Source organism: Gossypium arboreum, chromosome 7 (assembly GCF_025698485.1).
Source record: "Gossypium arboreum isolate Shixiya-1 chromosome 7, ASM2569848v2, whole genome shotgun sequence".
Taxonomy (NCBI): Eukaryota; Viridiplantae; Streptophyta; class Magnoliopsida; order Malvales; family Malvaceae; genus Gossypium; species Gossypium arboreum.
The window spans coordinates 81257290-81269849 of NC_069076.1; the positions used below are offsets into that span (position 1 = coordinate 81257290).

At 35.6% G+C, this 12560-nt stretch overlaps 1 protein-coding gene across 1 annotated transcript; it reads right to left on the bottom strand.

The window, feature by feature from the left end:
* Positions 1-768: 768 nt before the first annotated feature.
* LOC108477508 (ankyrin repeat-containing protein P16F5.05c) lies at positions 769-10501 on the bottom strand. Its single transcript, XM_017780283.2, has 6 exons — positions 10100-10501; positions 9664-9751; positions 4066-4130; positions 1332-1400; positions 1193-1242; positions 769-1111 (listed from the first exon to the last, which is right to left on the bottom strand). The coding sequence occupies exons 1-6, from the start codon at positions 10172-10174 to the stop codon at positions 1000-1002; spliced, it is 459 nt and encodes a 152-aa protein (XP_017635772.1). The 5' UTR covers positions 10175-10501; the 3' UTR covers positions 769-999.
* Positions 10502-12560: the final 2059 nt, after the last annotated feature.

A 12560-nucleotide genomic window follows, 5' to 3' on the forward strand; every position in this document is an offset into this window, starting at 1 on the left:
AAGAAATTGATTCGAAAGAGTACATATTCATTCAAGTAATAGTAGAAACCTAAACCGCTTTTTCTTCATAAAGATGACCACTCTTTTGGTGGGACAGATTATATACTATAAACTAAGGGGTTTTAATGGGTTGCGGGTGTAAATGCAATCATGAATGCTTTCCACAACTTAAAAGAATGTCCACTTCAACAACAAATCTAGGTCGCTCAACTCCACTACAATTATTCCCTATGCTTCCCAGTAAAATGAGAACACCCAACTGTTGCTCGTTGACGAGTGTTACGTTACCCAAATTCAAGGTCGAGTGTCAAAATACGTGTATGTATCCGGCACAAATATACTCATTTTTCTTCTAAAGCTTTATATATATATTTAAAATTGTGCCAGACACGGATACTTTAAAATGTTTAGGCAAAAGGAATGAGAAGTGGCTTTTTAATTGCTTGAGATGCAGAAAACAGTGCCTTCAAGCACAAACTCCACAACTACTTTCATCTTATATAATATATTACATATAACAGCTAATTACTGGAAGCACCCCATAAAGGAAAAAAAAATATTATCATAAAGAGAAGCCTCATGCAGCATAATTCTGTATTTCAATTACTAAACAAGAGTTTGATGCCACCATAAAATGCAAACAGGGGAAAGTATCTTGAATTCTTAGTTAATTTATCAGGGGAAGGGGAAGCTTATTCCTCCATTAGCATCACTCACTTTTGGCAAGCATAAATGGGATGCTTCTGTTTGCAAAGGGTGAGACGAAAATTCTTGTTAAAACATACATCTATCATATCAAAGAACTACAAGAGCATCAAGTATTTAGGCATAGTTGAAAGGCACCCACTAATGGACCAATATGACAATCAACAAAAAATTGTACTATCAGGGACCAAGAGGGGATGACAATTATATTTATAAGCTAACTCGTAAGTTTGTATAAGAAAAGGCACATACTTTTCAGATTATAAACCAATGCTTCCATTAGGAGGGCCGATATCAGGAAACATTGACGCCAGTAAGCTCCAATTCTGCCATTGTGGCATTAATTGCATCGATAACATCCATCTTTCCCACGCTGACAGCTTCATCAATAGGAGTCCGTTCATGACTGTTCATATCCAGTTCCATAAAAAATCATGTACTTAATAGTTGAAAAAGAAGAGCAAAAAAAGCATCACAAACAACTCACCTGTTTAGAAGACTTACATTTGCTCCTGCTGAAACTAATTTCTTAACTACCTGTCACCAGCATTTATAGCAGAAATCAAACCTTGCATACGAACAGCGAAAATGAAAGACTATAGCAAACAGGAGCAGCAATAATTTACCTCAACGTGCCCATTGAGACAAGCCCAATGAAGAGGGGTATTGTTCTCCACATTAGAAGCATTAACATCCTGATCATGTAAAAGCTTCAAAATGAGAAACAAGATGCTCCAGAAAAGGTGAAAAAAAAAAGGAAAAAAAACAAAGAAGAAAAACTGCTATACAAATTAATCCTTGAATATTCACCCACACTTCTTCACTCATATGCCAACTACTTGAATTGGAGAACAATCTTAAATCCAATTAACCAAACGGTTTCTAACTTTTTTGATATCTTTCCATATTGAAATTTTAAAGAGAGTTATTGGTTAGATAGCTAGTTAGCTACAAAGCTCTTAGCAAGAACGAGGAATACTGTCAACCCCTGAACATCAACTAGAGAAGTCAGAGTTCCTTAAATTAATTTGTACCACCTTGCTCCAAAGCCAACATTCTCCAATAAAGTGCAAAATTCATAGTAAGAGGAAAATCCATTGATTTTAAAAATTAAGGGTTCAAAGCCATCTATTCCCAACCCCCAAAAGCCTGTTTGCGATCTATTTATTTTATCCTACCCGTTTTGATAGTGGTATAAAGATCCTTAAGTTTCTCATTCATCCTATTGTTCTCATTTTTATAAGAGTATCCTAGCAGAATTTTGTTCTATTATCAGAAGTCCTGTGATACATTGTGATATGTACATATACGAACATATAGGATATACATACAAATCTCGAGCAAGGAATACCTATTTGAATGATTTGTAATATGATTACTTATACAGCAACTGGTCATTGGCCTATTTCTTGTGTCCAGTTTCCAAAGGCCCAAATCCAAGAGTACAATCTCTAGTCCAGTTCATAAACCATCAGAAACCTAAACCAGCCCAAGAAAGGCATTTTGAGAATGTAAAATTACCAAACAATCACATCTTTAAATATCCCCATAAAATTTACATTATTAACTTATAAATTCTTCTCAACAAACCTTGCTTGAACTTTAATTCATAACCAAATTTGATTTGTATAACCTTGAGTCCTGAATGTTCCTTAAACTGAACTTGTAGTTTTTCTTTTGGCCAGAAATCTGAGCAAGGGTAAGATACGCAAAAATTTCTTATATCGTTTTGATATTGCAGTTCAACTCGCAAACTTTCAACTTCACTCTTGGATCATTGCTTTTCAAGATTTTACTAGTGAAACCATTATTCTAACCAAGACATAAAATGGCACCAACCAACAGAACAACATAATAAGGGAAATTAATCCAAACAGGAAAGTAAATAAAATCCATGTTTATACACTCATGGAAAATGCTTTACGTTGTTGATAGTCAGGAAAGTTTCATTACTTTTTATAGATAAATTATACCCAACAATATTTGTGCATGCTTATCGTTCGCCAAATATAAATAAGAGACACCTTATTGGCAGCATTTGTCTAGGCAAAACAAAATGAAAAATCAATATAAAATCATTGCATCAATAAGGGTAAGCAAGGTCTAGAACTAGAGTAAGGTAACAACATGATCTCAGAAAATGTCTAGATAAACACTATCTGTTCATATTCATCATATATGAATGGCTATTTATATGTAACTAAAGGAACTGAACACATTGAAACCAAACTCAATTAGAATGAAAAGGGGGAAAAACAAGAGCAACTGCAATTGCTGTGTTTTTGTAATCCATCTAGCAGGGTGAGCAAGGGTGATCGAAGAAAACATCAAAGAGAATCCATCATGTTGGAAAGAGAAAATGAGAGCTCTCTGGCAAACACAAGAGAAAAAGGAGACATGACTTCTTAATCAAGAGTGTGAAGACGACGATCAAAAGCTTGGATCAGAAATTATGGAGACAAGTGTTAAAACTGGGAGGGAAGAAGAAGCAAAAGGAAAAAAGTTAAAGGAATTTTACAATTGGGCCTCTTGAGGTCAAAAATCAAACGTGCAGCTCAAGCTTATCAAGTCTATACAAGAAATGACCCAGCCCTTTTAAACAACTCAACCTTGACTTCTAGCAAAGGAATTTAACAATGAAATCTTCTATCTTCATGAAAAGACTACAAGTGAGCCATCAATTACAGCTTAATTTTAACCTCAAATGCCAAAAGCCCTAGGTTGGCATGCATGAAAGTTGAAAGTGTCCTAACAAGGTTACTGAGTAACATATTTGTCTAGCTTCTTGTAGACGGAAGAAATAATTGCTTTACTACCTGTCCCCTCCTCACCCATGTAGCTTGCACTGCAGGGAACTTGTGGACAAAATACCTTGGTATGGATAGTGTACTATTTTTGTATTTTACCTAAAAAATAAATGTAAATTTCTACTTTGCTCACTAATAATTTCAAGTATTTATCTTTTCCTTTTTAAACTTAGTAGGGTCCATTAACAGTTGGTGTAAAGAGAACAAAGTTGATGATAACTTATTTTTTCTTTCATTTACACTATGCACCAAATCCAACCACCCATCAAGTTTGGAAGCTAAATGACTCTTACTTAATCCAAATTTATTTACAACATGGATATTGCCTCTGCTACAAACATCAAAATAGTTTATTATATTTCTGAACTTAATTGAATAATATACCTTTTTTCCCTCTTATTTTAAATTATATTTAAACCTCAAAAACATAGTACATGCCTCTTCTTTTATTCAAGTATTCAGTCATAATACTGGTCTTTCAGAAAACTCAGTAAATAAAGTGATGTTATGTATTAAATAACCACAGAAAATATTCATAAGACAGTTTTCTCACCACTCCTCTACCAATGAGATACTCCACAATATCAAGATGTCCATTAGCCGCAGCCATGTGAAGTGCTGCAAGAGAAAATCATAGTTTTTAGTGAAATATACACACAAATTTTCTTTTCAAAAAGCATAGCAAAAGAAGACAACAACTGATAAGCACAAATGAAGACCAAAATGGCAAAAGAAATTTCTATAAATTAGCACAACGTTGACCACTAGTGAAAAATGGAACTCCAAATCCAAAATTTTGGATTAACTACAATACTTTCCTAAACATTGACAAAATGATGGGAATTAGTGTGGGTTTGGATGGGCGGTGCGGTGCATTTAGCTTACTTTTTGTCTCAGGCTATAGTATCTAATCTCACTGCCACCGCTGTTTCTACATTAACCGCATGTAAACGCACTGTCCATCCAAACCCACCCTAAAAGTCCAACCCGAAATCCTACAATACATGAATTATTGACTTGTGCTTTGTTAAGTAGGGTTATAACAAATATATGGTGTCTCTTCAAAAAATCATATTATAGCATCTAAAAAACTAATATTAATGTAATCTTAACCTGGCAATGATGTTATTGTGGAAATCTTGAAAATAGGGTACCCTTTTGCCATGCAAGCACTTAATCATAAAATCAGCTCTTGATTTCTCTCCAACCCTTCTTGCCTTATTTATCAATTTTTCATTGCCCAACCACAATCAATCTCTAAAGCTAACTAGTAAAGGAGAAGGATTTTGGATGATCCTTAAACAATCTCTCTCTCTCCCTGTGGCATAACAGTGGTAACAACCCCTAAAAAGTTGAACAAGCAATTTCCCAATCCATCTGCTAATAAGAATGAAACTAGAGGAAGGAATAAGAAAGCAAAAACAAAAACAAAGAGAAAAAGGAGAAGAAATTGATTGAAGAGAAATTGTGTGCTTAACAGTTTCCTTTCATAACCACCCCTACCCAATTACATCCAGATATATAGGGAAAAATAAAAGAGAGTTGTTCTTAAAAGTTAGTTAAAATGAACGGTAAAACTAACAGTACAGACAAAGCCTTTAAACGCTCTATTTCATTAAACTCTATTTCATTAAACCATGCTACACATCGTTTCATTAAAACCCATTCCTAAACATTGCATTTTCCCATCAAGCCAAATGTTCCTTATTCTAGTTTCGTCCCTTAACAAATACCTCCTTCTCGAATGGATACTTGTCCTCAAGGATCAAGATGGGGAAAGGCATCCTTTAAATGGTCAATTGACTCCCAAGTAGCATTCTTAGGGAAAAAATTTGCCCATTCCACCAGTACTTTGGTGATAGCAATGTTTCCTCGCTTCACCATTGGCCTATCCATGATTCTAACAAGTTCTTTAGCCCATGCCCCATGAGCATCAATTACTGGTAAGGCGGCCTAGACAGGTACTACTCCCACATGCTTTTTGAGCCGAGAGACATGGAAAGTAAGGTGTACTCGAGATCCTAGGGGTACTTGAAGTTTGTAAGCTATCCCACTCTACCCTCCACCAAGAAAGGGCCAAAAAACTTTGGTGCAAGATTCTAATTCAATACCCTTCTCATTAAGTGTTGCCTATATGGCTAGAGTTTCAAATAAGTCAAGTCCCCTACTTCAAACCGTCTGTCTTGTTCTTATCTACTTGTTGTCTTATTCTGTCGTGCCCTTTTTAAATGGTATTGTAGCAATTTCTTTGCAACCTCGCAATGCTGTAGACTCCTGTCAATAATAGCCACCAGTGAAGTTCCAGCTAAATAGGGTATAGGATGAGGGGGAGGTTGACCATAAAGTGGTTCATAGGGGGTGAGTTGGATGGCTGAATAACATGTAGAATTATACCACCACTCAGCTAGTGGAAGCCAGTTTTGCCAATCTTGTTGCCTCTCCCCAGACATACATCTGAGATACCCCTCAAGGCACCTATTTAGAACCTTAGTCTACCCATCTGTCTCTAGATGATGGGCAATGGAAAGATGGAGTTTGGTACCCACCCTTCTGAATAGATCCTACCAGAAATTGCTAATGAACACCTTGTCTCTATTTGATATTATTGAATTTGGCATGCAATGCAATTTATTGATATGGTCCATGAACTCTTGAGCCACAACAATAGTATAAAGGTGTGATAGGGCCAGAAAATGGCCATACTTAGTAAAGCAGTCAACTACCACAAAGATAACATTCTTACCCTTAGAGTCCCCTATGAAATCCATAAAGATGGATGACCAAGCGCTTTCTGGAATGGGAAGAGGTTGCAACAGTCCAAGAGGAGCAACATTATTTGATTTACACCTTTGACATATGGAGCATTCCCTTGCCACCTCTTAACATCACTGGATAGTTCTCTCCAATACAAAAGACTTGCCATTCTATTCTTGGTTGCATGAACCTGTGAGTGTCCCCTTATAGCACTGGAGTGGAAATGCTAGAACAACTCGTGCTTGAGACTATTCACATCCCCCACCCCACCACAATCTTACCTTTTCTTCTGAGGAATGCCATCCTAAACATACTTAAGGTGCTTAGTACCTTGCTGTTGGACCTCTAAGCACAGTTTTTGAACCTTGAGAGTCTACTTGGTAAGATGCCTGCACTTTTGAGAGTATAAGGCATCACCAAAAACTCATAATGACATTCATGAGCTTTGAAGGTCATTTTTGGAATGTTAGCTTCATTCATTCTAATCTGGTGATAACCAGATCTCAGATCCAGCTTGGAGAACACCCTAGCCTGTCCCAATTCATCAAGAAGCTCCTCAATAATTAGAATTGGAAACCGATCTTTGATTGTCAGCTAGTTGAGTTGTCTATAATCTACAGAGCCTCCAGCTGCCATCTTTTTTCTTCACTATGCCAGCTTAAAGCATCTCTCTGATTAATTTTTCCAATTCAGACATTTGAATCATGGGGTACCTGTAGGGTCTGACTTTGACAACTACCCCTTCATCCTTAAGAGGAATTTTGTGATCTTGGAGCTTGGGAAGAGGTATGCCAGTAATAACTTGGAAAATATCTCCAAATTCATCAAGGAGTAACTATAATTCCTCAGGTGTGGCTCGAGAGGAGACTACTGACAAGGTCACTTGGCTAGCTTGAGTCATGAACGAGGCATAAGGATCCATCTCCTTACCAATCGTTGACAAACATTTGGTTGACTGTCCATGTTTCATTACTTAAATGTTGCTTGGTAGAATGCCTTGAATAGTGCAAGGAACTCATTTAGAAGAGAATTGCATGGTCATAGAACCAAAGTTCCAATTTATTGATCTTAGGGGAAGTAGCGATTGTATTCCTTGGACTACATCACACCCCTTAAAAGGTAAAATCATGAAATCAGCAATAAAACTCACCCATTGAACCTCCCATTCTACACCCATGCATGTACCCCTAGTAAAGAGTTGCCTCCCATCAACTACAGTGACCCTCATCTGCTACTGCTGCTAAACAGGTAAAGCCAATCTAGTTACCAGTATTGTAACTAGGAAGTTATGAGTACTCCTTGAATCCACTAAGAAAATGGCCTTAGCTGAGCCCTAATTTGCCTCAAATCTTATAGTGTAAGGGCCCTGTGACCCTTTAATTGCATGTAGGGACGGTGTAGGTGTTTGTGGTTGTTCTCCTTCCCTAGAAGGATCATCCAGCTTGTCTGAGCATTCTTGAAATTCTTCCACTTCCTCCTCACAAGGTGACTACAACAACATCTGATACAACTGACTTTTGACATATTTGTGACCAATGTGGCATTTGGCTCCACACCAAAAATAGAGCCCCTTTTGCTTCCTTTTGACCATAAGTGATGGACTCAACCATTTTGTGAACCCCTTGAATGCTACAAAACCACCTAATGATGAATGGGCAAGTTGGACAAATGAGCCAGATTGAGTGGAGACAGCTGATCTAGTGGAAACAGGAGAAGGCAATGGTGATTTCTTTCTTTCTTCAGGAAAGGACATTAGTGTTGATTTTCTAATAGGTTTCTCAATTGTAATTTTATTTCACTAGATTTCTTTCTCTAGGTTTCTCGATTGAGATTTTGTTTCAATTGATTTGTTTCCTTTCTACAACATTGGTAATATATTTTCGTTTTGATGAGCTTAAATTATAGGTTTCCTAATAATGTAATAAAATATATCCTTAAGGGCAAATAGAATAATAAAACCTAACTCAATTTTTTATCAAAACTTTAAAAGGAATATAGTCTCTCTAACAAGTCCTTAAGGTTTCACTCCTTTTCATAAGCTTCAGTGATTTTCTCATCTATCGCCAATGAATTAAAAAATCAACTAAAATAAGATCACAACTAAAAGGAAACCTATTATAGAAAGGGAAGAAATCAAAACTAATGGTCTTTCCTAACATAGGCTCACCTTACAAATTGAGGGTGAAGCTATGGTATCCTAAATTAAAGGCGAACTTAAAGGAAAAACCATTAGTTTCCTATTTATGTAATAAGGTCAATCAAAGGGTGTGAAACTTCATGCAATTCCTCAATGGTAACCTAAATTGTTTTTGTAGGGATCTACTCTACTTTGTTTGTTGCGACAACGATCTTTTTGTTTTAGCCCAACCCAAATATATTGAAAGGAAACTTTGAATTTGATTTTTTTCAGATCAAATGCAGTGATATATGTATGATATATATGATTTGATTTTTCTTTTGCATTAGATAATATTGTCTCCATTTAATATTTTAACTTAATATTTTGATATCTTTTTAACCATCCCTTTAAAGACCCTTACTTGTTCTTGATTTTTAGCTGTTTAGTATAATTTATCACTACATTTGTCCTTTTAGAATATTTGGGCTAAACCAAAAAGATGGTTGCCGCAACAATAGAGTAGGAAAGATCACTACATTTGTCCTTTCCTAACATAAGTTCAACTTTAATTAGAGAATCAAAACTTTCCTAACATACGTTTCACTCCCTTTGATCGATCTTCTTACATAAATAAGAAACCTATTATAGAAAAGAAAGAAACTGCAATAAAATCACAATTAAAAAACCTAAGAATTAATCAAAGAATCAAAACTAATGACCTTTTCTAGTACAGGTTTGGCCCATGAAGCATCCACAACACTCTTGCAAGCTTTTTCATAAGATGATATGTACAAAAGAAAACAAAAAGCTTTTGGTTGAAGTACTTTTCAATTTAATATTTTTCATTAACTATACCTAGCAGGTTGTGTTTCAACATCAAACTCGGGAAACCTTAGGTCAAGCAATTGTATAGCTAAGTTAGACCCTTACACCACCACCTAGATCAAAAGACTGCAATAAATGGATTCAAGATCTCAAAACATGCCACAGCATCCTTTGCACCTCGTGTAAAACAGCTCCTAGTCAATAATAGACTCCAATCTTCTCAACAAAACCGAACATGATAACTCAAACAAATAAAGAAATGTCCCAGGCTGAGACAAAATTGACCCAATAAAACTACCAGACAGGTCACATTTTACCTTATCATGATAAAGGTAGAAAACTGCATTTAAGACAATTATGTCTAACATGAAACTAATAAGAAGTGAGCAAGAGACCTGGTCGATAAGTAAAGTAATTTGAGAGAGCATAAAATCCATAAAATCAATAGGAAACCTGTTCGGCCTTGTGAATCCTTAGAATCAAGAGAGACGCCTATAGATGCTAGTCTTTTAAGATCATCGAGATCATCATACCTCGCAGCCTGTCAATCATAGAATAGCTAGAACTTAATTTGAGTATGAAGTTCTAAGTGAATGAAAATACTAATAGTGTAATGATTTGAAGCATAATACTAATAATAAGTAGCATCAACATGATTTTCAGTTTAATTTCCTTTCCTTTCCTTTCCCTTTGCAATCTTACAGAACACTAAACAGACAATATGTTCCTACCAAGTATACTAGTAAAGAAAATGCAATTTCTTTCCTTTCAATATTCTATCATTCCCAAAAAAAGAAAAAAAGAAAAAAAAGGCATAGAATTTCATAAGATAGTGGAAATAACCCAATAACAGAATGGAAGAAATAATAAGAAAAACTTGGTTTAAAACCTCAAGCAGTTCCTCAACTATATCCTGAATTGTTTCTGTAGGGATCTGCTCTGCTCCGTTTGTGGCCGCAACCATCTCTTTGTTTTAGCCCAAATATACCGAAAGGATTCTTTTAATTCAAATGCGGTAATAGATTATACTAAACAGCTAAAAATCAAGAACAAATGAAGTGTTTTAAAGGGAAAAAAAGAAAAGAAAAGAGGAGAATAGTTAAAACGAGTGAAAGTAACAAAGCAACAAGGAGAGAGAGCTTTAGAAAAATGCTGGAGACTTGGGATGTGCGGCGGCAGAGAGAGAACTGATGATTTTTATTTAAAATTTAAAATTATTTTTTATTAAACCCACTGATGCTAATCAATTATAAACGGATTATCCTGCAAATATGCCGATTTTTTAAAATAATTAGGGATTTAAATGGGTTTCATTTCAAATTTAGGGAAATATGGTATACATGGCCAAATCATGTTTTGATGGAAGACCTTTTTTTTTTTTTTTTAAGAAAGAGTTACAAAATCAATAAATTAGATCCTTGGATCTTTGACCAATGTTAAGCTTAATCTTCTAAAAAGAATAGACTTAGCTAGGCTATCAGCAATGACGAACCTTCTATTGCTTTATTTGTGTTAGAATATAATAATTCTTCTGACAAGTGCAGAATTGGAATTTCCTGAAAAGCCTTATTGAATAGTGTTAACAGTCTCAATACTATCAATTTGGATTAAGACCCTTTCGAAACTTCTGTCCAAAAAAAAGTTTAAAGCATCCAAAATCCCCCAAAGTTTAGCCTTTAACACCATACAATTACCCAAATACCTGCAGAACCCCATGATCCACCCATCATTCTGATCGACCACAAAATCTCCAACTATTGCAAAGCCTTCATCGAGTTTAACCGAACCATCTGTTCTCAATCTTACCCAACTGCTAGTTGTATATGAAGTAGGAGGACAACTTTGTAACTTGTGAACTACTACTTTCGACACTAAAGAATATTGTTTTGCCCAACTATAAGAAATTTTAAGGACCTTTTCGTAACTCCAGGAAAAGCCTTGAAAAGTAGGTTACGATTCTTTTAAATACGCCAAGCGATACTCCCAAAGAGACACGGCCAATCCACCCCATCTAAAATAATAGAGAAATGATTCTGAAGATTATTCGTCATTCAATTGTGGAGGGAACCATTATAAAATTTGGAAAGTCTTTCTTCTGGAATGAGTTTATCCCAAATGATTCTGGCAGCAGAGCAATCTCTGAGTAAATACAACACATCCTCATAATCCTACCCACAAAAACCACAAGAGTTGTTATTCCCAATGCCTCTCATTACCCTTTTAGCATTCGTAAGTAAACGATGCTTAAAGGCAAGCCATAAGAAGAAACAAATCCGTTGAGGGCCTTTAAGTGTCCAAGGTAACTCCCAAATACGTTCTTTTGGATTCAGTGCACCACCACGAATCTTTCCATAAGCACTTTTAAGAGAAAAGGAGCCAATCGATGTGGCACCCCATACTATTTTATCCGGGCCCAAAAAAGGAGAGGCAATGAAACTCTAACAATTTTGTTAATAACCTAATCTAAAACCCACTACCTGAAAATATCCAAATTCCATGAACCATCACCTGCAATCATACTACTAAGTAGGGGTGTTCAATCGATTAATCGACTCGAATTACCATTAATTGAATTAACCGACCCTTTTAAACCCTTAACCGTTAACCGAACCGAAAATTTTTCAAAAAAAATACCAAACCGAACTTTTTCAGTTAAATCGGACGGTTAATCGAATTAACCGAAATTTATATATATTTTTGTTTTTTTGTTAAAACAAGTATAAAACATATAAAAAATTAATCGACTTAACCAACCGATTAATTTATATTTCCAAAAAATTAACTGAACCGACCGAATACTTATATATTATAATATTATTTATTAAATTCGATTAACCGATCGATTTCGAACCGAATTAATCATTAATCGAACTTCCAAAAAATTATTAATCGACCCCTGATCGAAGTAATTCAGTTAACCGACCGATTAACCGAATTCGATCGGTTAACCGAATTAATTTGATTTTACTCGAAATTTGCACACCCCTACTACTAAGAGGATAATCCATATTAAGGTTAAAAGGGCACGAAATTTGAGAAAATAAGGGTCCACAATTTGGAATCCAAGGGTCACGCCAACATTGAATATTATTACCATCTCCAACAGACCAAACAAGGTTTTCATGGATAAATGGCCAAACCTTAGCAATGGATCTCCATAAAAAGGAACAATGCCCTCTTGATAAATTTTCAAGCAAACCACTAGAAATCCCATACTTTGTCCGAAGGACCCGAACCCATAGGGCATTAACATTAGAGACAATGTTAAAACCCACATTCATCATGAAAGAAGTGTTATGGTCCTTCAAATGCCTTAGACCAAGACCCCTATGAGCTTTCGGTTGGCACAT